The 27,462-nt window shown below is 47.1% G+C and overlaps 1 protein-coding gene across 3 annotated transcripts in view; it reads left to right on the top strand.

The window, feature by feature from the left end:
- Positions 1 to 27,462, top strand: part of MGLL (monoglyceride lipase) — a 122,611-nt gene that overhangs the window by 90,696 nt on the left and 4,453 nt on the right. For 2 of the 3 annotated variants that reach the window (XM_006911444.3, XM_025046478.1), the window contains 4 exons: positions 1,479 to 1,615; positions 2,932 to 3,042; positions 13,144 to 13,233; positions 26,123 to 26,338. In XM_006911444.3, coding sequence (XP_006911506.1) covers positions 1,479 to 1,615; positions 2,932 to 3,042; positions 13,144 to 13,233; positions 26,123 to 26,338 — 554 coding nt within the window. The remainder of the gene's footprint in view (positions 1 to 1,478; positions 1,616 to 2,931; positions 3,043 to 13,143; positions 13,234 to 26,122; positions 26,339 to 27,462) is intronic. The other variant, XM_006911445.3, reaches the window with a different exon arrangement.

Below are 27,462 nucleotides of genomic sequence, written 5' to 3'. Positions count from 1 at the left end.
TCTGTGTGTCTCTGTGTCCTAATCTCCTCTAATCCAATATGACTTAGGACCCAAACTAGTGACCTCACTTTAACTTAGTTATTCTTCAAATGTCCCCTCTCCAAATAGTCACACTGGAGGTACTGGGGGTTAGGACTTCAACATATCAGTGGAGGGTGGGGGAGGTGCACACATTTCGGTGCATAACAATGAATATGGAATTTCAGTTTGGAAAGATGAAAAAGTTCTGAGATGGATGGTGGTGATGGTTACAGTTACACAGCAGTATGAATATACTTAATATCACTGAATTATACACTAAAAAATGGTTAAGATGGTATTTTATGTTATATATAAATTTTACGTCATTGATTTTTTATCACAATACAAAATTAAATTTAATAAAATTTTAAAAGGGAAAAAAGTCCTCAGTTCTGAGAGGGTAACAGACCGGTGGGCCCTGGGCTGCATGCAATGGTCAGAGAGGTGGGTCTGAATAGGAAAGTGGGGACACATAGGAGGAGGAGATAGGACAGTAGGAAACAAGAGTTTGTGGTCAGACCACACTGAGGGTGTCTGAGTCTGAGGTCTGGACAGCCAGTCGGTTCCAGGTGATGATGAGTCTTCACCTTTCCCATCTGTGAAAAAAGTGTTATTATCATTATTACTATAATAACTTACTCACCAAGGCAGCGGGAAGGGTTTGGGCAGACGCTCTTGCTGTATGGTCCCTGTTCTCTGGGAGCCCTTTCTTTCTGGCGATTTTCAAATCATCACATCAGCAGCTTTCAGCCTGAATATGGAAGCTGCAGTCAGCATGTTGTTTCTATAGCAACTTATGTCCTTCTCAGAGGGAAAAAGTGGAGAGACCCTAAGAAAAGAACTGGAGAAATGAACAGCCCAGATATGTGACAGATAATAAAATCCCAAAGAGATAGAACATGACCTGGTTTCATTGCTACATAATTGAGAGGATTTCTGGCAAGCACACTTGACTATTTTGTGTTTGCCACATTATCTTTTATAAAAAAGTGACACTTTACCTGGTGAAAAACTAATACCGAAACACAACTGTGAGGGTCAAGGAACTGGGAAAACCCAGGAAAATTCTGTGCCTCATTAGTCTTACTCCTGGCCACTTAGCAGAAAATTAGGCTTGGTGAATTTCTCTTTTTATCTACTTTTCTTTCTTCCTCGGAAACAGCCACAGGGAAAGCATCCCAGCTGTGTGGACAGAATCTACAGAATGGTTCATCTCTTCCTGATTGTGTGTGATTGTGGGTGAGTTCCTTAACCACCCTATGCCTTAACATCCTAATCTGTACGATGAGTGGAGACTAATTTCCACGTTCAAGAATGGTTGGAAAGGCTTCAATGACATCATCCATTCAGGTTCTCAGTAAAGAGTGGCTGGTGATTCCAGTGAGGAAACTGCTGAGCCTGGGCAGAAGTCAACCCCCTTAGTGACTACAATTCTCTTGTCTCTCATTCCCTTCCAGTTGGCCATGGACAGAGTGAAGGGGAGAGGATGGTGGTGTCTGACTTCCACGTTTTCATCAGGGATGTGTTACAGCATGTAGATTTTGTGCAAAAAGACTACCCAGGAGTTCCTGTCTTCCTTCTGGGCCACTCCATGGTAAGTTGACCACAGAAGACCCAGTTCAATAAGAACTTGCATTGGCTGGGCAATGTGAGAACCCCTTGATGGAGAAGGGGTAGCCCTGCCTCCCTGCCTCGTCCTCTCTCCCTGCCTGGTTGGCACACCCTACTCTAAATGCCCTGCACTTGGAGTTCCCAGGCAATTTTGTGCTTAGGAACCAGGCCAGGTTCTGAGTCCTGGAGACAGCCCTGGACGGAGCTCAGAGCAGTCCATCTTTTCGTGCCAGAGCCCAAGGCACCGGGAGGTGGCCCATCCGTTGTTACTGAAGAGCTTGGCTGTGGGGCCTCTTGGGAAACTGATCTTTTTTAAAACCCAATTTCCACCTCAGTGCCATTTCATAGTGAGGCCCTCAAGGGCACTTCTGCTCCCCGCAGAGCCACTTCTCAGAGCAGGGATGGCGCTTTAGTCAGTGAGAAGCACACTGAATGTGCCAAAAATCCTGAATGCTTTCTTTGGAGCTGTACAGTACAGATGAGAAGTAGGCTCCCTGTGGATACAATTCCTTAAAGGTCATTCAAAATTTTTTTTCACCTTTTAAATGTATAAAACCCTGCAGGAATTGACCACATATAATCTTTAAATTGGGAGTCTTCAAACTGGCAGCATCCCAACTGGGACAGATCTTCCCAACCTGAAGTGTTGGCTGGCAGAGAATTTGAACTGCTCGATTTTGGATATGGTGAAACTTTTCAATCCAGGGCAGAGCTTCCGCCCCCTACATCACAGCCTGGCTCTGTTCTTGTGTTTCTCTTACCTGCCTGGCCCCTGAAAGCATTTGCAGTTTCCGCCCTTGGTTCAAATTACCTGCAGCTTCAGCAAACAGCCAAGGCCTCAGACCTTCAACACCATTCACGTTCACGATTTTTCTTGGATCTTAAATTTCTGGGGCCTTTACTGAACCAGGGAGGGGAAAAAAAGGCATGGCAACTTCTTATTATGATCAGGCTACAAATTTTTAAAAAATCTCATATTAAGCCTGATGGAATGGATGAATTGGATATCTGCCAGCTTTTGGCTTGAAATGAAGTAGGAATGTGTTGTTTAATTTGCAGCCCACAAGCAGGAACCTTATTTATATCTCTCTGAAATGTTTGCTTTTGGAAAAAAAACGTGTAGTAAAATAATTGCAGACTCAGTTTATCCAACATTCAGTGGTGTCTATTCCAAGGTAGACCTCCTCGGGGTTCTCGGCCAGGCCCGCAGTTTAGGAGGACCTCATCCATCGGTCTCATTAGAAATCCACGTGCTGGTAGAAGCCAGCACACAGCAACTCTGCCCATTTTGCATTGCAGGGAGGTGCCATCGCCATCCTCACAGCTGCAGAGAGGCCAGGCCACTTCTCTGGCATGGTTCTCATTTCACCTTTGGTTCTTGCCAGTCCTGAGTCTGCAACAACTTTCAAGGTAAACTAGTTCTGTGAAACTTCTGCAGCTTCCCAAGGACTTGGAGCGTCCATTTATATCTGGAGGCTGGGGAAAAGGGGCCAAAGTCCATTCTTGAACTTCATGCACTATTGTGATAAGGTTTAGACAAATATCAAACATTGTTGCCACCGGGGTTTATAATTTCTAAAGTCGGGCACATTTTTCCCCCAAAGACAAAGGAAAAATGACTTCCTGTTTGTGCATGTTTTATTGTTGAACCAAAAAAAAAAAAAAAAAAGGAGAGTTACACTTGTTAGGAATCCAGCAAAGTAACCTTTGTTAAAAAGTCACAAGCAAGGGCAATTTTCGTTGACTATTTACCAACTTCAGCCAAAAGTGCACTGTTTGTAGGCTATTTGTAATTGCAACATAGAGTCATGTTCACTGTAGCTCTCCTCCATCCCAGTGCCCTTTCCCCTCAGAGTCTAACCAAGCCATCATTTTGTTTTTCTGGTTAAAATGTTACACAATGGCATATGTGTACACCTCTTGTTTCTGGGGCTTTGAGCTGCGTTGAAAAGACAAATGAGCCAATAATACTACCAGAAGTAGAATAGATGCCTTCTCTCTCTGAGAAAGGAGAGGAAACTGGTGGCCTCAGCAGGCCTGCTTAACTGTGAATGTGGGTTGTTGACATATGGTAGACCTATTATTTAGGGGCATGAAGCTTGAGAGAAATAATAACTGAATTAAAGTAGAAAATCCCCACCCTGCGTATCCCCAAGGAATGTTCCATCTCACCCCAGTGCCATGTGGGACTTCTGCCTCCTGAGCCAGTACTCAGAACTCTCAAAGAAGTATGGAGGGTGAGGTGGTAAGTCAAGTCACAGGGCCATAGAGAACTAGGCAGCTATTAGGCCATGGGCTCACCCTACCTTCCTTAGCCTTACCATCAGTGACAGTGAGATTATTTAAATCATTGCCTTAGCTCTGATGCCTCCGATATTCCCCTGAGGACCCAAAGAGGGGAACACAGGACAAGGAATGAAATCTTATCAAAATGTCTTCAAACATTTCCTACAGCCAACAGCCACAGACTTAATCCTGGCCCTAGAGATGAGCTAGCAGGTCCTGTGTAAGGGTTTCCCATTACACACAAAAAATTTCACCAGTTTGAAATGAGGACAAGCTGAGCAAAAGAGAAACCTGGAACTATCTGATAGTTCAAGCAGAGAACAATTTACTTAATTCCAGGAAGAAGAAAGACAGCTAGCTCCTTTGAATTTTATTCCATTTTAAGGAAATCACCACTGCCTTGTTGAAATCAATTATCGTTAGAAAATTTCAGTGTCGTGTGGGACAACAGTGTAGGCAAGGGCTACCATGAGTCGGCCATGGAAATAAACGAGGTCATCCACAGAATCACAGGTAATGCACAGATGCAAGATGGCTACTTCTTGGCCATTTAAATGTGCAAGAGGGGGCACGACCTTCTAAAGAGCTCCTATCCTGACTGTGATTGCCTAATGTGAGCTAAATCAGTTAAGGGTTCTTGTCCAGATAGAATAAGCAAGAACAGGGTCACAGAGGAGAGGGGATCGAGACATCTGCTGTCCATGTGCTTTGAGTCATAAAGATTTAATGGGCTCAGTGAGCGCCAGGCAGGTGCTGTGCTTTAATGTGCATTATCTCACTTAACTCCCGTCAACTAACCTAGGAAGAGGTCACGACCTGTGTTTTATGGATGGAACATGAATCTTAGACTGGATGAGTGACTCGCCAGGATCGTGAAACTTGTGTGATGGATTTGAATCCGGGGCTGTCCATTCCCCTTCTAAGGTGTTTCCCCATAGAAGAAGGTAGATGTTTTCTGCACTGGAAAATTTTCTTATATAAAAGCCAGGGACTGTGAGGCTTCTCAGATGAAGCACATGAGGATGGTCATGGCAGCCGAGCTTGGAGATGGAGCTGGCAAGGTTTTCTCTCAGAGCCACTGGTAGATGCAGAACTTCTGGGCAAGGCCATACCATTGTGACTTTTCAGAGCCCTGTGCTAATGGATCACCTTCTCCAATCAGGAGCCAGCTGTCCCTGGGGAGATGCAGGTCTCTTCTTATCAGCCAAGATGAATTAGATTTCTCGTTGCCCTCAGACGTGAGGGCACGTCCTCCCTGCTCTGGGTTCCGTTGCTGCCCCTGGCTCTTGTGCAGTTCTGACTGACAGAGCCTATGATTCAGTCGTCTGCTTGCCCCAGATGTCTTGATCACCCTCCACACATCTGGTCCTGTCTGACAACCTACCAGAAAGAGTCTTACTGAATCTTTGTTTAAGATTTAATTTAAATTTTTTTAGAATAATACATTTGTACAATCCAGGTAAGATGAGCAGCCAGAATTACAGAGGGGGTGGGTCATCTTCTGTGGATGGACATTCACACACACTCCATTTGTTCCTGTGCTTTACACGGAGGGAATATGCTCCTTGTACTTTTTGTTTCATTGTTTTGTTCCCTTGGCTGGTAAGTTTTTGTGAGTTTTGAGTTGAATTTGGCTGCTTTGGAGAGCAGTCCTTCTTAGTGCTTCTCTCAGACGAACAAGGGGCCCGCTACAAGATGGGCTCTAGTTAGGTGAGGCCCTGCTGACCGACCTTCAGGTTGTTAACTGGTTTGCTCATATGGACCCCAAAGATGGACAGTCTTAAAGACCACCTCTTGCTGAGAAAGTTGAGGCACAGGAGGAGCCCTTTCCCTGGTCAGTCTCGCTGTCGGGGCCACAGAATGCAGAGCCTCATGACTTCTCTTTCAGAGCTCAGCTCTGGACTTTTCAAAGGTTTATTTCATGGCCAGTAATTCCTGCTATAGAGATTCCTGAAATCATTAAAGCAGGCAGTGTGAGATTCCAAGCTTTTCAGTACAGAGGAGTACATGGAAGTTCCCCTGTCGACATAAGAAACAGCGAAACCTGTAGGAAAATTTTATGTGTTTAAGCCAAACTGACAACACATGCTGGGGAGCAAGATCTCCAATGCTCTGGAAAATATCAATTTTGCAGTTATTTTTATGTATTTGAAATTAAGGAGGGAACAACTTAAGGAAGATTACATGGCGGTGGGGGAAAGGAAGGCCGGGATCAGGTTACAGGATAGTTAAATTTATTTGCCCTCTAGGTGGTTTTGCCTTAGAAGGAGGAGTCTGAAAGAGGCATTGCAAAGGTGTGTTATCCTGGATGCACAGAAATATGATGGACAGGGCTTGCTTAAAGCAAAAAGAAGCCTTTTGGTAATGAAATTGTATGCCTGGGGCATGACTACCCACCTTGACTTGCCTGGTTAAGATCGCACTGTGAGGTTACTTTCCATAGAACCTCTTTTTTTGCCCACACCCCCTACCCTGAAATGTGAGAACACTAGACCTCCGCCCAGTCCTGCATACAGCTGGTTCTTAACCTGCATGCTCTGTTTTCAACAAGCTGGGGTATATTTAGCCTGGAGGAGAGACAAAGACAGAGGCTTCTGGCCTTCAAACACTTTGCTAAGAATGTGGTTGCACAAGGGAAATGACAGCAGAAGAAATTTAAAAACAAAAATCTAGTGCATCAGACCAAGTCTCGGCTATTTATGAGGCCATTTCACTGGGATTATGCTCTGGGGAAGGTACGGCTGGAGTAATACCAGGGACAGAGGGGAAACCCTTGGTTGCCCAGGTAGGAAGTGTCAAATTCTGAGCTAGTCTAGGGTCTCCTCACCCTGACCTGTCCCAAGAGGACACCTAGGAACATGCAGCAGGCTGCCAAGCTCCTCCTTTCCTGCTAGTCTTCCAAATGACCTTCTCCACCTGTTGCCTAGACGTCATCCTCTTGTGTCCAGGGTCAAATGTAGAAGCCAGCCCATGCTTCCAAATGCTTCCACTTCCAGCCAACCAGGGCACTTAGCCAAGTAAGGAGAAGTGAGTGGCTACTATGAACCTAGCTCTCCTTGAACCTAGCACTCATTGGGTGACTTCCTCTCCGTCACCGCCCTGTAAGGAGGGAAAACTATTCTCAATTCACAGACAAGGAAATGAGGCCAATTATCTTGCTCCAGGAAGGATACTCCCTTTCACCCTGAAACCCGCCCAGGTTATCCTGACTTTAGCCCACTTCCTATCTGAATGTCACTCATCTGTTTTTAGTCATCAGAATCCAGAAGGACCCCGGAGCACTAGGGAGTGGAGGGGAAACGGGCGGGGATATGGAGGACTGCCAAGCTTTCCAACTTTAGGCACAATTAAAACCATAGAGTCCCAGACTTAGCAGTGGTCATGAATTTGGCAGCAGCAATGCACAGCAGGGCATTGTTACCTCTATCCTGTAGACACCTGCTCCCTAATAGCTGGGGGTTCAGACTTCTAGACACTTAGGACTTGAGGAATGAGTCACCTCCTCAATACATCTTTGAGGAGCCCCAGAAGCCAGCAAATGTCCTTCCGTCCTTCCCAGGGGCTTACCAAAAAGGGCACACAGTTCTTTCTATTTTTTGTCTGCTGGAGGATGCACTTTCCCTCCTGAGACAGTTTGGGCTGTCCTCTGACCCTTGTTCTGAAGCCACCCCCACGGAAGGCATGGAGTTCTAGCCTCCTTTTGCACGGGTCAACCTGTTGGAACCATGTTAGAAGACAGCTATTATAATTACCTCCCCCGTGTCAAGTCTTTCATAGGCAGAAGCTTTAAAATGATCTTAGGGGGCTATTAAAACCTTTCAGATCAATAAAGGCATTTGTGCAAGTCTCTAGTATCTAAAGTGATGAGCCCGCAGTTCATCTAGGAATGCCACAGGGCATGTCAAGGACACAGGATACATTCTAGTCTCTTGGTCATCAGGAGGTGGACTTTGTTTCTGGGGAGTTGTTCTCTTTCATGAGTGAAATAATTTGGAGTTCTAGCTGTGATGTGACATTTGTTGCAAAGCTGCACACCAAGTACTCTTTTTGAAGTCTCACTCTGAATAACGTTGGTATGTGCTTACTCCTTCAGTCAACCAATGCATATTTCTTGAGCTTCTCCTAGGGCCAAAAGCCAGGAAGGCAGTTAGGAAATGCTCTGTGGGAATCAAGTCTCGAGTAACCTTCCCAGCAATGCTTTGAGGTTCTTTTTATTATCCCCATTTTAGAGGTAAAGACACTGAGGATCATAGACTTTCTTGGGGATGCAGAATTGGAGATGCAAATTTGCCTGGCTCCCAGTCTCCGAGTCTGATTCTTCCATTTCATTGCCTCCCTTTCTGGGTCTGGGGTCCAGTGACTGTATGTCCATTTGTTGTGGGTCTTGGCCCCCAAATTATTCTCAGGCAACAAGACCTGGAGTCCCTATTGAGTCGGTGGCACTGAGAGCTCTGTAATTGCACAAACCTGACTTAGCCTATTGGGGTCATGATGATGGTGGGAATCTCACCTCTAGGGGGGCCCATTTGGGGTCACCCCTCTTTTGAGCTGGATCTTCGGCTGGGGTTCTTTCCACACTCCCGCAGGATTATCAGAAGAGTTTGGTTGAAAAGGCATCAAGAATGGTAATACCTTGTATTCTACTTTCTTTATAGAATACTCCCCACCCCCACACCTGTTCTGTGGCTTCCTCTGACTTCTCTTGGAAATAAGTATGGGGCTCTTGCAGCTGATAGCTGAAGCCGAGGGAGATTATGACCAGAAGCAGCAGCAGCAACTCAGGCAACCTGGACAAAACTGATTCTTCTGCGTGGGGGGTCTACCAGTCTCTTTCCACCTCCAACTCTTTCCTTACTACTCGACCTCAAGACCCCTTTCTCGGCCCTTCTGTCTTCCTTCAGTGCCACAATCGATTCACTGCTTCTGTTTAGTTCTTCTGCACCCAGCTCACCCTTTCTTCCTTCATGAGACATTAGGCAAATGAAATAAACAAACCCTAAAAGAACAGCAGGGAGAGGGGATTGCTTTTGCAACTATGCAAAGTACCCTGCCCCTGAATCTTTCTTGGATCTTTTGTGGAGAAGAAGCTAAGCACCATTTTTTTTCAAGCTGCGACACTATTGTCATCAAAAGTTGCCTCTACCCAATTAAGTCCTGTTAGAAATGTGGTTTGGAACTCACTATGCAGGTTTAGAAAAAGAATTGAGGGTCAGGACTGTGCAAACATCTCTTATTGTAGCTTCTTCAGAAGGGCGGCCTGCCCTTCAGAGACATCTGTGCCCCTGCCCTCCAACCAGTGCGGGTCAGGAACCCTTTCTCTACTCTGGCTGCACACTGGAATCACCTAGGGAGCTTTTTAAAAAAAACCGATGCCCCAACTCAGTCAATCTTTCAGGGTGGGGCCTGGGAAGAGGCATTGTGATGCTTCTCTGAAACACACAGGCCCCTCAGACTTCAGGGCACACACAAATGCTCCAGGTGTCCTGTGAAAATGTAGATCCTGATCTGATAGGCAGAACTGCTCATGCTGCTGGTCTGAGGGCCACTCTTAGAGCAGGGAGGCCATAGAATATCAGTAAAGGACAGGCTGCCAGATGGCTGTGCTGTGCCCCCTGCCAATGTGCTAACTGGATGGAAGGAACAAAATGTTCAAAACCAAGGACTGTCTTTCTGGGGTGAGGGGTGTATCTGCCTCATGCCTCTCCACGAATTCTCCCAGGTGTTAACTCACACCCAGGGCTTCATAATCATCTATAGATTGAGACTTTTCTATTCTCGGGGTGACATCCTGCAGAGTTTAGTGGCAGGACCTAACCATGCAGAATGGAGAACAGGCTGCAATATATGCACACTTACCCCTCATCTATATTTGTGATTGAACAACCAGTTCTCATTACTAGGACACCAGTATCTTCCACTACACTCAGCCACTGGAGTTGTGCAGTCATTTAGGGGCATTCACCCATCCTGAACCCACCAACATCAGCTCGCTTAGAGGAGTGAGAACGGCTGCCACCCTGAGAGTCCTTGTGGTGAGAAGCATGCAGTTGCACACATCCTCTGGCTCTGCCACCTGCCACCTCCAGTCCTAAGCATGATGTGTCCTTGCCCATGTCTCCTCCTGTTTGTGCTTTGGGCAGTAGGCCATTGGCAGCTGTGGGAGGGGTAATCCTCAGGACTTGGTTTCTTGTAATTGGAAGGAGGAGACAGGTGGTCACCTGATCCTCCAGGAACCAAACGCTTCATTTTCTGCAAAGCAATTACTCCTCCAGAAATGCCCCCTCCTCTTTTATTTTTCCTATAAAGCTCTTTTCCTAAAAAGCTTTCTTTAGCTTAAGAAAGTTCCCCTGGTAAAAGAGAGAAAAGACCACTGGCTCAGAGAAAGGACAGAACAAGATGTTTTCTGTAATTCTCTCCTGGAGCCAGAGTCCTTCTGGCTTTCTAGTCTCCCTCACTACCTATGAAACCAGTGCAAGGACAGTACCAGCCACGACACAGCCTTTTCTGATCCTTGTTGAGCCTAAACTGTCAGCATCTTCTCCTGGAATAGAGACCTTAGCACTTTGGGGTATAACTTTTGAATTTAAGGACTGCTAGCAGCAGGAACATAGATTCAAAGACAAAGGTAGGTCTACCTCTTCACAAATGGCCACCACCTATGTGCCTAGGTCCATGTAGAATTAGGTGACAGGCAACAAAACATAAATTGTTGGCAAATGAGAAATCTGCTGGTGGGTTTTGGGGAAATGGAGCAGTGCTGCGTGGTCTCTCTCCTTGCTTCTGTTTCAGGGTAAGTGCTGAGGCTCTCTGTCCCTGGGCCTTTTCCTGGCAGTCGGCCATCTCTCCTGGGAATGGGTAGGAAGTTGGCTTGCAGAAAAACAGCCGTGTCCTTGAGAAGGCCATGCCAGTTCAAGCAGGCAGACAGGCCAAACTGCAGCATCGTCTGGAGACTGACATTTGTACATGGTTCGATCACACACAATCACCTTGTGATTCCTGGGCATGGCAGTAGAATCAACTCTCAGCCCCTGTGTCCACTCAAGGAGCTGTGGGCAAGAGTCATCGAGAAAAGCAGAATGTCTAAGAGTCAGCTCTATAAACTTTGAGATATACATTAAGTTTTTTCCTAATAGTATTGCCCTTGGGCCACCATTGCTGGAGTAGATAAGTCCCTAAAAGTCCACCGTTGGAGCCCAGTGAAGGCCACAGGGCTGGTGCCCACTCCTCTCTGTGAGCCTGCAGTGCACTTTTTATCTGCTGTGTTTTCTCTTTATTAAAAATGTTTAACCTTTGAAAACATAGATACTAACTCCTGAATTTAGGTTCCCAGAGGAGCCCCCAGTTCCTGGAGGTCACAGACATTTGATTTGTGTTTGGAAACACTCAGGTCCTTTTCTTTCGTAGAGCTCCCAGAATTCTGAGCCTTTCCGGTCCTGTTCTTGTCCATGAAACTGGCCCACAACCCCACCTTGCCTCTTGAGCCTGCCCAATAGATCGTATCCATCTGTGAGGCTTCAGACTGTGTGGACTGATTCAAGTGCTAACCTAGTATTCCAAGTTGGATTTTCTTATATTTCTATACTAGACTGTCATCACAGGTCAGCTCAGAGCTTGGCAATAGCGCCTGACACATTGACAGCAGCAAGTCAGCATGCATGGGGTTTTGCATGCCTGGACACCAGGCTGGGGGTGCAATGAGCTATGGTAGTCTTAAAAGCAGGGCACTGCCATCCTGCACTGAAAATGGAGAGTTGACCATGTGAAGGTCAGAATAGGTATTTGCATGTGTGTTCTTTAGGAGCAAAGCCCTGCCTGATCCCTGGCGATGTGAGGTTACATCAAACTTGCTCAAGGAATAGCACGTTTTATAACTCTGAGTGTGAAGAGAGATTGGGTAGTACAGCAATTGTGTCACCATGGAGAGTATCAATGCCTCCTGTTTTTGGTCATCCACAGGAAAGGTTAGGCCTTTTGCATTTATATGGCAGGAAAGAGAGAGAATTGAAGGACACGAAGGCCACTGGCATAAAGGGAAAGCGTGGCCTTACCCAGACTCTTGCTCCTTTTCCAGTTGACTGCACAGTATGGCACTAAGCCTCTGTTTTCTTGTGTGTTAAATCAGGGTAAACCCTTACTTCATAGCATTTGGTGTCAAGATTAAAAGACTGGGTACTTACAACTGTGCCGGATGCACCAAAAGATTGTTACAGTAGCTATCAGTGTCCCCACCCCGACAAGGGTACTGAGGAGACCTTACTTCTTAGTTCTATGACACGCACCCTCAACGTGCAATGAGAATTCACTGCCACCCTCAATGTGATTCTAATTGCAGCATTTCACAGCTCATTTTTGAAATAGCATCTTTTATCCCCAAGTGTCTATGCACAGTACAGAAATGAGAACAGTCCCCCTCTGCAGGCACAATTGTGAAATCCAGGTTCACGCTTTTGCTGGATAGACACCAGATCTAGCAGGAGAGAGAGTGGGGTGGGGCAGGGAGATCTGTACCTGAATCGGGTTCCAGTTCAAGGAGCATTTATTAAGCGCCTATTGTCCAGTGCTTTTGTACACAGCAGTCCCCCTTGGCAGCTAAAGAAGCAGAGGCTCAATAATAGTCAGCTCTTGTGTCCACATGCATGAGACAGCACAGCCAGGAATCGAGTCTGATCTTGCTCCCTCTGCTACACATCTTCTAATAAAGCTGGGTGACTATTTCTGTTCCCCTCCAAGAGAAACCATGACAATCGACAGATTCTTTCTGATCAGAGCAGGTTCCTCTGGGGCCTTCTGGGCTGTTCAGCTTCATTCTCAGGTGACCTAGGTGATTCTGTTCCTGCTGTCCTTTTTCAGGATCCCCTGAGAAGTGGCTTGTGCACAAGAGCTTAGCTAGGCTGTACGTACAAATAATTCAAAACTATGGCCGATGAGTGATTGTGGGGATGGTGACTGCACAGAAGCTGGAGCAGGCAAAAAATAGATGTGGCATTCCCTCCGTCAGTCCTGGCGGCTGCTTCTCACTGGCTCCCCATGAGGAGCTGGGCCAGACTAGCTCAAGGCTGTCTGAGTCAGAGCAGGGAGAGTCCCGAGGTGCTCAGCCTTAGGAAACAAACCTGGCTGATGTTCAGTTTGGGTGTCACTTTCCATAATTTACTGTAAACTGTCCTGTGGGTGGAGCTGGGCATGGATCCCACTGTACTCATACCCTTGTTTTTCCTCCCTGGCTAGGTCCTTGCTGCAAAAGTTCTCAACCTTGTCCTGCCAAACATGTCCCTGGGCCCAATCGACGCCAGTGTGCTCTCTCGGAATAAGACAGAGGTGAGAGTATTTCTGAAAACCAGGGGGTAGCTGGGACTGATGAGGGAGTGAGAGCAGCAGTCCCAGTGGGAAATCTAAGTTTTGGCTGTCTGTGGCATTTTGCTGTCCTTTCACTGAGGCCCTGTACAAACATGTGTGAGATGCCGTCTGGCTTCAGGACTGGGAGAGAAGGGACGCGTGGTCATGATGCCTGAGTTGTGCCCTAAAGGTGGAAAGGAGCTAACCAGATGAAGTTGTGTGTATATCGGCCAAATATCTTTCGGCTGTAAGTGACAGAAACTTAAAGTGTTTTAAGCAAAAAGTAGAATTTATTGGTGAATATAACTAAAGGTTTCAGGCATGGGTGGATCCAGGGTCTCGAATGCCTCATTCACCATTCATTCTCCCCAGATCTCACATCCACAGGTTTGGCTTCATTCCCAACCAAACTTTCCTCAAGGGGGCGCAGAGATAGCCACCGGCAGCTTTACATGAGTAACCCCAATGGAAAGACAGCACCTCTTTCCAAGAAAAGTCCCAGGGCCAATTCTTATTAGCTGATTGTCCAAGCCTGGGTTATTTGTCCAGAAAAGGGAGCAGTGTCAACCCCATCCAGCCTCATGGACCAAGAGGGGGTGGAGTGTGGAATTGGGATACAGTAGCTGAGGACAGAAGAATGGATTCAGGCCAGGCCAAATGTCCTATGTCCATGAGTTGTAGGGGCGGTGCTGGGCTGAAGGGGGATCAGAGGAAGAGGGTTCGGGTGGAGGGAATAGCGTGGGTAAAGAGTCCTGGTGTAGAGAGAGGACAGCACATTTGCAGAACAGCAAATAGTTTGGTTTGACCACACGTAGGGCAGCAGGTGAGTGTTCAGGGGTAAAATGAGAGTGGATCATGAGATATCCCACAAATCCCATCTCCCAGGAGCCACTGCCCTGCCATGAGTATGTTGCAGCCTCCTGAGCGGAGTGGTACTGCCTTCTATATAAGCAAAACCTGCTGAGAAAAGCTTAGAAAGAAGAGGCAAGGTAGCTTTAGGGGAATAAGCTGGGAGGTCGTGCCATAAGTCAATGTCACCATTTCTTGGACCAGGCACCAAGGTCAGCATGGACAAAGGGTCAACAATGTACCTGAGAGACTGAGTCTGAGCAGAGTCCCAAATCCCAGAGATTGGGGTTGGTCTATTAAGATGCTGTTCAGTGAGCCAACTCACCTCCCATTTAATGAAAGGCCAGCACCTATACCTGCCTTTAATTAAGCCTTAATGATCTGTGCCAGGTGGGTGCTGTGTGCTTACTCATGCATGGCAGCCCCAAAAGAGGAAACTGAGGCTCTGTAAGATGAGAGAACTTGCCTGGGTCACCCACTAGTGGGACCAACCAGAGAGTTTAGGTAGGTGTGGTCCCCAGCTTTGCTTTGTCTGTGAGGACAGCAAACTCCTATAGACTTATGGCTAAAGGACAGGCAGCGACTCTGGACTCCTGGAAGACACTGGAATTATCTTCAGGTTTAAGTAAGTCATTTTACAACTCTTCTGGCTCAGTTTCCAATCTTGCCTTAGGAATTTGAAGTCATGAAATTGGTGGCTTCCCAAGGACCCTGTAAAAAGGAATGGAGTGCTGTGACTTTCCCGGGTTTTCTTGGAACTTGAGCAGCTAGACTCTAGCTTCATTATAAAACTTGACCTCCTGGCCTTTTGAGTCACTTAGAGAGTGGGCAACTAAATGTGAATCATCCCTAACATGTAAGGAGACATTCTTGATCAGGGGTCAAAACTCCTAAGCCTCCAGGGCCAGCAGCTGTTTATGAATCAGGGCTGGTGAGAGGCTTTAGCGAGCCATGGGGCCTGTGAGGAGACAGAGGGTATCTGATCTACTCAAGTCATTGACATTCGATTTTAATTTTAATTTAATCTAATTTTTAAAACCCACAATGCCTCTCAAATCCACATCTTGGGGCCAAATTTGACCCACTAGGGTCAAAGAATATTTAAGTAAAGAAAAAAAAAAATGTAATTCCAAAGGGCAGATCTAGACGGTGAAAAGGCACAACTTTAGGACCCAGAAAGACCAAAACCAAGCATATGCTGTTTGATTTAATCCTGACATGAATGAGACAGACATTAATCCCATTTCACAGATGAGGAAACTGAGGCTCAGAGGTTAAATGATTTGTCCAAGTTTGCACAATCAGTCAGAGACAGAGCTGGGATTTGAACCCATTTGATTCAAAAGCCCGTGCTTGGGTGCCTCCTTCCAGCTAGTCTTTATGATCATTAAACTCTTTTTCCTGTTTTGTAATTACTGGTCCATGCAGCTCATGGCTGGGGGCCATTGCTTTGTGTGCAGGACTCACTTTGTGAGAGGAGTCAGTGTAGGCCAGGGGTTCCTCCACCTGCTGGCATCCCCCATAACGGCTCCAGCTTCAAAGTGCAATCTTTAGTAAAACCAATTATTTTTGCAGCAGCTATGCCAGGACTACAATGAGTATGGGCGGGGGGAGAGGAGGGGGAGGGAGAGAGGGGCCTCCTTGAGATCGCTGAGAGGAAACATCCAGGTGCAAATCATAGTCATTTATCTCAACACCTGAAAGTACTTGGGCAAAGAAGAAAAATAATAAAATTATTCCCAGCCCTCTTTGTTTAAAAATAGCAACTCTCAGAGTTTTATCTCATTTTTGAAATAATGGAAAATTCCATTGAAAGCCTTAAACACATGGAAGAGTCTGGTGTGAATATACAGCACACAGGCTCTTCCTGAATCCTGGGTGGCACGCCCTCATGTATCAGGTTTCTGACTGATCAGGTAAATGGGGTGATTCTTTAGAAACACTAATAAATGTCCCTGCTGGGAAGACTGCAAGGAGGGAGGTGGCTGGTCAGCCCCAAGGCTGAACTCCCACTGGAATGAATAGAAACAAGCCTTACCATTCCCCAGAAGAGAGCAGTTGCCCCTCCCCATCCCCCCGCTCTGAGTCTCCCTTTGACCCTTCTGCTGAGCTTTAAAAATAGCAACGTCCAGAGGGAAATATGCTCAGAAAAGGCAGCTCCCAGATCTCATCTGGGTGTCTTAAGGCACATCTTTAACTAAGATATTTCCCATGGAGCCCTGCAGCTAAAAAAGCCTCAAAAAGAAAAGAAACATTTGCCTAACAAGCTTACTAAAGCCAGCCTGCTAGGAAGAGCGAAGGCTTGGGGAGTGTGAGGGGCTCTCCTGAAGATTTGGAAGTCTGTCTCTGGGGAAACAGGCTGGCTCTGCGATTCGAATATCAAAAGCAGGATGTTTGTTTGGGGTTTGCTGTGGCAAGTGTTCTCACAACCCACCCAGGACTGTTACAGCATGACGCCCTTCACTAGCATCACTTCACATCTGTCAGCCCACAGACAGATTCTCCTGGTGGTGTGGCCTCCAGGAGTGTTGCAGTAAATGCCTTGGGTTGTCTGAGCACCATCCAATGCAGGATGGGTGCGCCCTCCTTCTGTGTCAGACTAGCCCTTTCTTCTCCCAGAGATCTGAGGAGGCAGTCTTATTATCAGTATTTGCATTTGTGAAACCTTGAGCCCAGACAGGGCAAGTCACTTACCAGAGGACACACCTACGAAATAGGGTTTTGAGCCCTGACCTCTCTGCTCTGAGCCAAGTGCTCTTGCCGCTAAAATCCTGGGAACAAATAAGTTGCTACTCAGGTATTTTTTGTCTATCTACACATTTAGAGTCCCTGGCCAGAAAGAACACTGGAATACTGACATACTAATCATTCTACCCTCTGAATGTGACGAATCCCTCCCACTCTTGAATGTTCTTGTTAGCTTTCTGACCAAGGACTCAGGGGAAGAGATGAGGAGGGGAGCTGCTTAGAGTCTCCTCCTGCCCTCACACCATTGCTAACCAGTAGTCACTCACAAATAGAATGCACTGCTTTCTTTCCAAGCTCCAGCCTTTGGCCTGTGAACTGGGTAGAAGCTGGGAGGAAGAGAAGCTGTGATTCTGAGCCCATCTTCCACTGGGAACGTGCACTGTTTATGTGTTAAGGCACTTTGTCTTCTAGAACCAAGTCTCTGTTCTCTATAAATATATTGGGATCCCTGCCAGGAGCATCCTGGCTGGTTTATAGTACACTGGCAGGCCATATGGTGAGAGCTGTGAGGAGTGGCCAACTCCACTTCATTTTATTTCTACAGACAGGTGCCGCTCCAGACCCCATCCAGTGTTTCAGATGTGCCAGTGTCAATGATTAAGCCCCCTGCTCCCAGTTTCCTGCAGATCTCCAATCCGCATGCCGGGAGGCCACCTCTGCCTATAGTCCACCTATGGTCCTTGGAAGGCTACTGTGATGTCTTGGAAAGATTAGCCACATGGAGGCTTTTGACTAATTATAACCACAGCTAAATATAGGCCCTAGCCTCCCCTCTATCCCCAGGATACAGCCTCCCACAGCATTCCCCTCTGAGAACCGGTTATTAACTTTCCAGTACTCCTGGTTTGGTTAGCCAATTTTATTTTGTTACTCTCCATCAGTCATTCTTACATTCCCCACAGAAGACTTGTCTATTTGAGGTAGCTATAATTTACCAATGCCTTAAAAAATAACAAGCCGTTAGAATGTTTCTTGGTAGGTATAGATAGCTCCACTGGGGGCAGCTGGCAAATGGGTCTGCCTTGGTCTTGTGCCCTACAACACGGGGTCTGTTGATGTTCCTGCCTCCTACCCCCACCCCAGATGTTTCCTGCTCCCAGCCCTCCTCCTGCTGACTCTGGGAGAAGCAATTCTGGGCATGTAAGAGGCAGATCCCTGAAATCGGCAACTTTAATAGCAGCAGAAAAGCCAGTGACTCTGTATAGAGATTGTCAGAGGTAATCTCAGCTGTCAGCCAAACTGAAGACAAAATGAGGCATTCTCCTTGCCCCACAGGCCGCGCTAAGATTCTCATTCAAATACCTTCACGTGGTCGAAGGAAAAGGAAACTGCACGCTCAGCTGGGCTCACATAGGAACACAGCCTGAGCAAAGCTATCTCAAAGACGCCATCAGATTGAACCCCCATTCACATGAGAATCTGATACAACCGAGCATAATATCCTCTAGGTTCATTCCCGTTGTAGCAAGTGTCAGAATTTCCTTCCTTTTTAAGGCTGAATAATATGTAAATGGTACATATCGACTACATTTTATTTATTCATTTATCTGTCAGTGGACACCTAGGGTGCTTCTACCTCTCAGCTATTGTGAATAATGCTGCTATGAACGTGGGTGTGCAAATATTTTTTTGAGTCCCTGCTTTCAGTTCCTTTGAGTTTATACTCAAAACTGGGATTGCCTGATCATTTTGATTTGCATTTTCCTAATGATTACTGACGTTCAGCATCTTTTCACATGCTTATTGGCCATTTACATATCTTCTTTGGAGAAATGTCTATCAAGTACTTTGTCCATTTTTAAAATCAGGTTGTTTGTTTTTGTTGTTGTTGAGTTGTGTGAGTTCTTTATATATTCTGGACAGTGACTCCTTATGAAATATGTGATTTGTAAATATTTTCTCCTATTCCATGTGTTGTTTTTTCAATCTTTTGGTAATGTTCTTTGATGTGCAATAGGGTTTCATATTAATGTAATCCAGTTTATCTATTTTTTTGTTGTTGTTGCCTAAGCTTTTGATGTCATATTCAAAAAAATCATTGCCAAATCTAATGTCATTAAGTGAATACTTTGTTTCGGCTGAATCTTTTAAAAATAAGCTTCAGACACCATTATCCTTAACTCTTAACTAATTCAGCATATGTTGCCCAAGAGGAAGAACCCAGAATAAGAACATTCACACATACAACCCCATACAATTATCACACTTTGGAAAAGTAGCAATAATTCCCTATCATTATTCTCTATCTAGTCCATATCCTGATTTCCTTAGTTGTCACCAACTTTTAAGACTTGAGACTGTACGAACTTGCTGTTTGTTACTAGCATTTATGAAAGTGGTCCTGCAAGATTGCAGTAATGCTCTCTTGTTTATCTTATTACTTATTCAATCCTTGGGCCTGAATAAGGTGGCCATGGCTAGTGTGATTGGGTAGAGAACATGGAAGCTGCTTTCCTCTTCTCTCGGTGACCACCCAGGAGCTATGTCGGGGTCCAGGGCTGCACTTCAGGGACCTCCATTTCAAAGGAGCAAGCAAGGTTGACTTTCTGCTTCACTTCTGGTTGTGAAGACCCTCAGCCCTCCAGAAAGAGGCCCCAGTACCCTGTGGTAGGTGTATGCAAAGTGCCTGTGCCCACGTGTCTGGGGCCATGACCTACCAAGATATCCAGGAGTTTAAGCTTTAATAGCAAAAAGTAATTCTTGGGAAAAAATGTTTAGTAATGCACAAGACCTCGATTAAGTGGCGTTTCAAACATGTAGGCTAATCCTGATAAATCCTCTTGATAGCCAACATGGAACTGCAATGTCCTTATTTGTGATGGGTATTATCTGGCTTAGGAATTTCCGCCACTGAAACTGGATGCCTACTCCGGCAGTCATAGAGGGAACTTGGGCCTCCTGGTAAACAAGACTTACTTTGCTCGACTGAGCTAGGGAGACTTTCTGCCAAGTCAGGCAGGGCCTTTACCTCCCCTCTGCCATCCTGCGGGCAGCATGTCAAGTGAACAAACTTGCATGGAGCTCCCGCTTCAGGCCAGGCCCTGAAGGCCAGAGATACCTGATAAGTCATCTGTCTCCTGGGGTCACATTCAGAGAGGGAGAAAAGCTCACCAATGGTTCTGTTACAGAAGACAAAGAGGCAGATGGCTTGGTAGGAAGAGCAAAAAGGCCTGAGTCTGGACCCGGCTCTCCAGCTCTGTCTCTTTGTGCCACATTGTGACCTTGGAAACCATACTTCGTGTCACTGATCCTCAGGTTCCTGGGAGAGGCCAGGCTGGAGACTGGCACAGCATAGACGCTAGGGTAGATGGGAGCTGTTGTTATCACAGCTGTTTTTAAAGAGGTATCTACAAAGATACAGGAGCCCTGGGGAGACAGGTGACAGTTTCATTAACAGTGTCTGGGCACCTGTCAATGGGAGGAAACACTTGAAGTGAGCCTTGATGGGAGACAGGGATTTGCTGGCAGACTAGAGTAAGGGTATGGGGAAAGGGCATTCTGGAAACTGAGAACGTCAAGGGCAGCCCCCAGTGCATAGGTGTAGAAGATGAGCACTTGAAAGGAGTGGGAGCAGATAATGGCACACACAGTGCACCTGGGGAGGACAGGGGGCTTCCTGGAAGAAGAAGCAGGCTGAGTTAAGTGTCAGAAGAAAGGGGAAACTCTACAGGCAGCTGAGGCTGAGGGGACAGCCACACGGGGGCCCAGAGATACAAGGGGTGAGGGGCAGTGTTAAGGAAGAAAGTGGAAGGGTGGTTAGAGCCTTCCTCCCACACCGCCGTCCCCTGCCACGTGGTCTTACAAACTATGGGAAGAATTTGGAGTTGGCCCTGCAGTGGGTGGGAAGCAAGGCAGTGCTGTCAGGGACAGGGGTGTCCAGGGAGAATCTAGGTGTGGTGTGCAGGGAGTGTCCAGCTGGGGGCAAAATTGGTCAGACCCAAGAGGAGGGGGCACGTGAAGAGAGGGAACATGCACTGGTATCACCAAGCAAGACTGTTTCCAGTGCTCAGTATGTTCTGTATTCAGGCCAATTTCTCTGCTAAATTATTTTTTGCATTTAGAATATTCCATAAGCATGATTTTATGAGAATATAGCCTAGCGAGCCACAAGGAAACAATATCAAGCAGTTCTAAAGAGCCTACCTTTGGGCGGCGCATCGGGGGAGGGTCCTCTTTCATGCCCAGTCATTCTTTGTCTAATGAATTAATGAGGGACCTTTTCCTCTAAGGCCCATGAGTATCATTCCAATGTGAATAGCTCCTTTTCCAACTGTCAGCCAGTTAGCCCAGTGCAGAGGTTCCAGCTTCCATCTGGTCTATGCAGGGCTCCTAGTGCCAAGGTGCTGCTTCTCAGGCTGGGCTAGAGAAAGGTTAGCTCATTCATTCATTTAGCCAGTATTTACTGAGAGCCTCCTGTGCCAGGACACAGCAAAAGTAGGATAGACAGAGCCCTGCCCCAGGGCCTGACACTCTGAGTCAGGGACGGGCAGGAGCACAAACACCTGTTTGAAGACCAAGGTGAATGTGGGGCCAGAGAAGGGCTGCTAGCCACAAGAGCCTGGGGAGTCATGAAGACCTCCCTGAAGGGGTGAAGTCTGAGCTGAGGTCCTAAAGAGGACTAGATGTTAATTAGTCTAAGAGCAAGGGGCTGGAAAACTCACTTGAGATGGCAATAGAAACCACTGTACATAGGAGAAGATTTTCTATTATCCAAGTCTTTCCACAACAAATTGCCATTCAAAACAAAGGTGGGGAATGGAAGAGATTGTCTCTGCAAAGACATGCCCATTCATTGTAGAGTTCCCATAGGTTTCTAGGTTTCACAGAGATCACTTGGGTAGAGTTGCTATGTACTCTTTCCACTATGCCAGAGAAGGCTATCCAATTTCCCTGTGATGAAATGGATGGATTAAGAAAGAGCTAAGCAATGGAGAAGGAGGTAGGAATCCTGGAATGGGCTCCAAAGCACAGGTGGAAGGGTGAGGCTTCCATAAGAAAAGGGAGGAGACCGGAGAGAATGAGGGTCAGGAGAACATAGCTGTAGAAACATGTAGATACCTGAGGGGAAACTGCAGGAGATTAGGCCTACTGAGCTATATTTCTCTGCGAAGTAGGAAACAATGTCATGTGAGGAGGGCACATGTCTGTCTGTGCCCAGAAGGGTGCCCCATCCCCTTTAGCAGTCTGTGAAGGATGGCAACCTGTGAGACCCACTAAGTCATTTCACTATGTGTCAGGCCTAGATGTTTATGGTCCTCACCTGGGATCCACGCTTTTCTTTTCTGAGGAGTGCCACCTCCACAGCTCCTGGCTATCCTGTGAGTACACGGGACTCACCTTTGCTTTCTCTTCCTTAGGCAGGTAGCAGAGCATAGGTCAGAAGATTTGACTGTAGGGGTGGTGCCTAGATTTTGCTCAACCAAGTTTAAGAAAACTCTCAGCTGTGGATTGCAGACACATTTACTGTGCTTTAAGGCAAAGTTTCTTTTGCACAGAGAGACAGTGTTCAAAAGTCAGAAGTCCCAGTTGGCATGTTCCTGCCTGTCAAATTCAACACTGTTGAGAGCTCTCAGAACCTCAGAAAACAGAGAAGATACTAGAGTATCGCTAAAACACGTACAGGAGGCCAGGAAAACATTCACAGCCTGTGAAACTTAAAACCCAGGAGGAACCCCCGAGGTCCCCTTAGTGGGAAAACTGAAGCCCAGAAGTAGGGCCTCACCTAAGGTCATGTGGCTTGGCGTCTCTGAGGCAGAGAGGCCTCCGAGAGGTCGTGAAGTGGCTCTCTTCCCTTTGTTCTCAGTGTGAGATTCAGATGCAACCACATATCATCAATCTTGTTGTAGGTCCAGACCCTGGGCTTGGTACTGTGGCTACATCATCTTATGGAATCTCCCTAGCGTCCTCTGAGGCACTTTCACTATCGCCCCATTTCACAAAGCAGCACACTGAGTCTAGGAAAGAAAAGCCCTGTCCAGATCATGGCTGGGTGCTCCTCACTTCTCTGGTCTCCCTCAAATCATCGGTTGACCCTCCCCTCAAAAAAAAGATTTCCAGTCTCAACCAATAGAGGCATTCCCAGGGGTCAGTCATCTGCAGCAAAAATGTGGTCCCTTGCACCCAGACCCACAGCCGCCAGCTGACATGTCCCCAACAGATGCTGTTCTCAGCTAGCAGGAACAGTTGTGATCCAAAAAAAATGGGTGGAGGGGTTACAAGAGATAGCGCCAAAGACTGGATCTTTGTTATATGTTTTTAAGTAAACTTTTTGTTTTCAGATAATTGTGATTCACATGTATTTGTGAAAAAATAATACAGAGGGATCCCATGGGCCCTTTACCCAGTTCTCCCCAATGCTGACATCTTACAAAGCTAGAGGACAATATCATAACCAGGAAATTGATATCAGTATAGTCTAGCCACAGAACATCCCATCACCACAAAAATCTCTCATGTTGCCCTTGTATAGCATGCCCACTTCCTCCTGCTCACCCCTGACAATCATGCTTCTATGCATCATTTTCCTAATTTCGTCATTTCAAGAACATCATAGAAATGGAATTGTACAGAAAGTCATCTTTTAACATTGACATTTTCAGCTTTGGTTTTGAATGGGCTTGTTAGTTGATCAATGGTCTGGGCTGGGGCCTGGTCAAGGAGAGAGAGCCCTGTCCACCTCTTTCCTGGGGGCAACAGGACACATTCTCACCCCGCAAAGAAGACTTTTGGTCAATTTATATCTTTGTTCTCAAAAAAAAGAAAAGCCGCAATGATTGTACCAGAATGGTTACTTAAGGGAAGGGTTTGGGCCCTCTGAGCCTCAGTTTCCCCACTAGGTGTGGCCTCCCTCTTCTCTCCAAACCCCATTTTCCCTCTATCCCTCACCTCCCACCTTGGCCGTGGCTCGTACCAGGGTCTTGCCCTTTCCCCGACACATCTGTTGGCTCCTTCCCCAGGCCCAGAACCAGCCATTGTGTAATCAGTGGAAAATGAAGCCAAGAACAGAAAGCCACTTTGGCTGTCAGAGCAATTAAGCCCAAGAGCAGACTCCCCAAGGGGCCTCCTGTGGCCAGGATGTTTCAGGTCAGCAGGGCAAGGTGGAAGACCACTTCAGGAAGGAGGTGGTCTAGTGAGCTCTGGCCTTGTGCACTCATAAGGACACATCCCCTGCAATCAGGGCCCAGCGTCATCGAAGGGAATGCCGTTAGCAGGGCTACCAGCCTGCCTAGACCCAGACCCCAGTGACAGGGACTTAAGCAGGAAAGAAGCTTATTTCTCTGCACAGTGACCTCAGTGTCACCAGCCCCACATGCTCCAGCTCATCTTGTTGCTTGCTGTTTCTGGAGTGCAGCCCTCGGTCATGGGACTCCAACTGCCTGTGTTCTGGTAGGTGGGAGGAGGGAAAGAAGACAAGCCTTGACCAGAGGGTGCACACTGTGCTGCTGCTCACTTCCCATTCCTCACTTCCCAGAATGTGGTGCCACACCTAACTGCCAGGGAGACTGGGAAATGTAGTCTTTATTCTGGGTGGCTCTGTTCTAAATGAAACATCCAGGGTTATATAGGGGAGAACAGGAACTAGGTAACGAATAACAACCAGGTTCCTCCTCTGCAAAACAGAGATAATGAGAGCCATTCCTCAGACAGAGTACTTATGAAAGTTATGAAGGTTAACTGGGTTAAATACTTGGTAGACGCACATAGGAAGAAAGAGCTCAGAAATGTTAGCTATTCTTATTTCTTTTCACTAAATGAGATTGTACACATGATGCCCTGGCACCATGTTAGGCATAAAGTATGTGTTTAGCAAGTGGTGCTGCAGTTGCCATTGTTTTGTTGTGAGCCTCAGTTCTCAACAGACTCTAAGCCCGGGGCTCTTTTCCCAAACAAGGCTCCTTGCAGACTCTGGATGAGCAACTGCTGTGACCATGCACTGCCCATGTACTTCCACTGCCAGTCTTTTCTCAGCCCCCAAACAGATGGCCTGGCCCTGTAGGATTCATACCAGCTCCGCTGCAAGAAGTGGCTAATCCATCTCATGTGGTTATTTTTTACAAACGGTCTTGTTTGCCTGCGTGGTGCCCAGAATGGGAGGAATCAGAAATGGCAGGGGTGACCCAGAATAGCCTGTCTCCTCTTAACATGAATCTGGAATTATGGCCTAGGCTCTGTTGAGTGGTAACAGAAGAGAGGTGTAGCCTCTACCCTTGGAGAATCAGATTGGAACTCCGTGGACAGCAGTAGCCTCATGGGACAGCTGGAAGCACATTTCCTTCCAGCTATCCCTGCGGTCCTTGTTCCCGTGGTCCCTCTGCTCTCTTACCCAGTTCCAACACCATGTGGCACTTCTCCAACTAGCCGAAAATCCACTGGCAAAGATGAGGGAATGAAAGAAGGGGAGTTGTGGTCTCACATTTGCCCATATGGGCCCGAGAGAGTTCTAGAGACTTCTCACCTAGATTTTGTGGGACCAGTCCCCTATCTGGGGCCACAGTGAGCAGGCAAGTCACTGTCTCCTTAGAGGCAGGAGGAGTAAAGCCAACGAGAACAAGGATAGGTCATCAGGGTAATCTCATGAAAGGTTGGGCCCAGGCAGACTGATGATTGAGGAGGGAGGACTCAGCCCCTGGGCATGTCCCCTAGAGAGGCAGCAGGTGTCCCTGTCAGAGTGACAGACAGCTGCCTGCAGCCCAGAGAACATGGAGGGTGGAGCCCACCATAGCCCACACCTGCCCTGGACTTCACTCCTCCTGAAACCCCTGGTGTGGTGCCCTGCCAAAGCGCCTCAGGGACACTTTGAACTAACTACATGCCTTCCAGCATGGCCCCCATTGCCCCTGCATTTTAGGCATGCCCCTCACTCACTTCTACCAGGTGAACACCAAGTCAGGAGAGAGAGACTTCGAGAAAACAGAATCCACACAGGCTAACACCAAAACATCTTCAGAGCTATTCCTGAATGAAATAATCAAAGTGAAGAATATGATGCTGCCTATATAAAAATATATGTAAATTAATTCTTGAAACTGTCTACAGGCACATGTATGAATGTGGAATGCACAGAACAAAACCTGCGAAGAGAGATATTGAAAGTAGTATAGGTCTGTGTCATGAAACGGGGCTGGCCACACTGCTGGCTCTTGGCAACTGTGCCCCAGACCAAGCTGACTATATAGAATCAGCTCTTCAGGCCAGAGCAGAAGGAAGAGCTAACAGGAAATAGGGGAGTCCTCTGCCCATGAACTGGTAGAACCCTCTCTCTTTTTCTCTCCAGGTTGACCTTTATAACACGGACCCCCTTATTTGTCGGGCTGGACTGAAAGTGTGCTTTGGAATCCAGCTGCTCAATGCTGTCTCGCGAGTGGAACGGGCACTCCCCAAGCTGACTTTGCCCTTCCTGCTGCTCCAGGGTTCTGCTGACCGCCTGTGCGACAGCAAAGGGGCCTACTTACTTATGGAGTCTGCCAAGAGCCAGGACAAGACACTCAAGGTGAACAGCTGCCCCCCTCATTTCCCTTAGTTAGGGAAGGTGGGGTTCCTTTGGGCGCATCTGCTCAGAACTCCCAGAGCCATCCCCAGGCGAGGCGTCTCAGGATGGGGCCAGCCTGGCTCTATTAGGAAATAAGTAACAGGAATAGAGGCGGCTGTTAATTCTAAGCAAGCACACAGGCCATTAGCAGATTGTTTGCATGAACAAGCTTGAAAAGAAGAAACTCAGAAGGTGTCCTGGTCAAGAAAAAAACCCACAACTGGGCGCTGGGCAAAGAAAGTCTCTAAGAACATGTCTCCTGCTTTGTCATGTCCAAGGTCCAAAGGTGTGTGGCAGCCCAGCCTCCCCGCGGGTTGGTTCTCTGCACCAGCAGCAGCAGCTGAGGACCAGCTGCCACCACGAAGGGCTCTGAGTGCACAGGTGCAGTGGGACATGGCAGGGTCTGGTCTGCAAGGGAATCTGCGAGAGCGTGTCCTGTAGAGGGAGTGGGACCTGAGGCTTAGCCACATAGCCTGTCAGACACACACACTACAGTAGACTAAGTTGGAGGGCCTTTCGAGATGGAAAATATGGTTTTAGGGTCCAGATATTCCTGTTTTTGTTTTTTCCGATTGAACAGGCAAGAGCCCCAGCTGAGGGGATAGGAAGGAGGAAGAGCACCTACCGTGTACCTGTCAAGTGACAGTTGACTCTGAAGGTGGCTCTTTGTGGTCACTTTGTGAGACCACAGCCTGATGAATGGATGTGTCCCCAGACTATGTCACTGTGGCCTGTTCAGTGGGCACATGGAAGCCCCGAGTCCAGGGCCATTTCCTGCTAAGTTATAAAGAGAAGAGGCAACTTACTACAGATGCCACACTTACCGAACAATGGGGTCAGGATTCAAACTCACACCCTCTGATCTGAATGCCCTGGCCCTCTCCGTTCCTCACTGTGCTGACAAAGACTCTCATGTCTTTGCAAACTGTCAAGTGCTCCCGTCACACTATTGTGAATTGCAGGCCCTGGCCTTTACCACTACCAGATATAGACTCATCAATGAAGGAGAAAGGAGGAGAAAAAGGAAAAAAGTAAAACTGGCTCTTTTTAATGCTGGAGAGTATAAAACACCATGGGTACTTTGC

The sequence above is a fragment of the Pteropus alecto genome, unplaced genomic scaffold, assembly GCF_000325575.1.
Source record: "Pteropus alecto unplaced genomic scaffold, ASM32557v1 scaffold124, whole genome shotgun sequence".
In the NCBI taxonomy this organism is placed as follows: Eukaryota; Metazoa; Chordata; class Mammalia; order Chiroptera; family Pteropodidae; genus Pteropus; species Pteropus alecto.
Note: the sequence above shows the minus strand (reverse complement) of the source record. Positions and strands in the feature narration are given on the sequence as shown.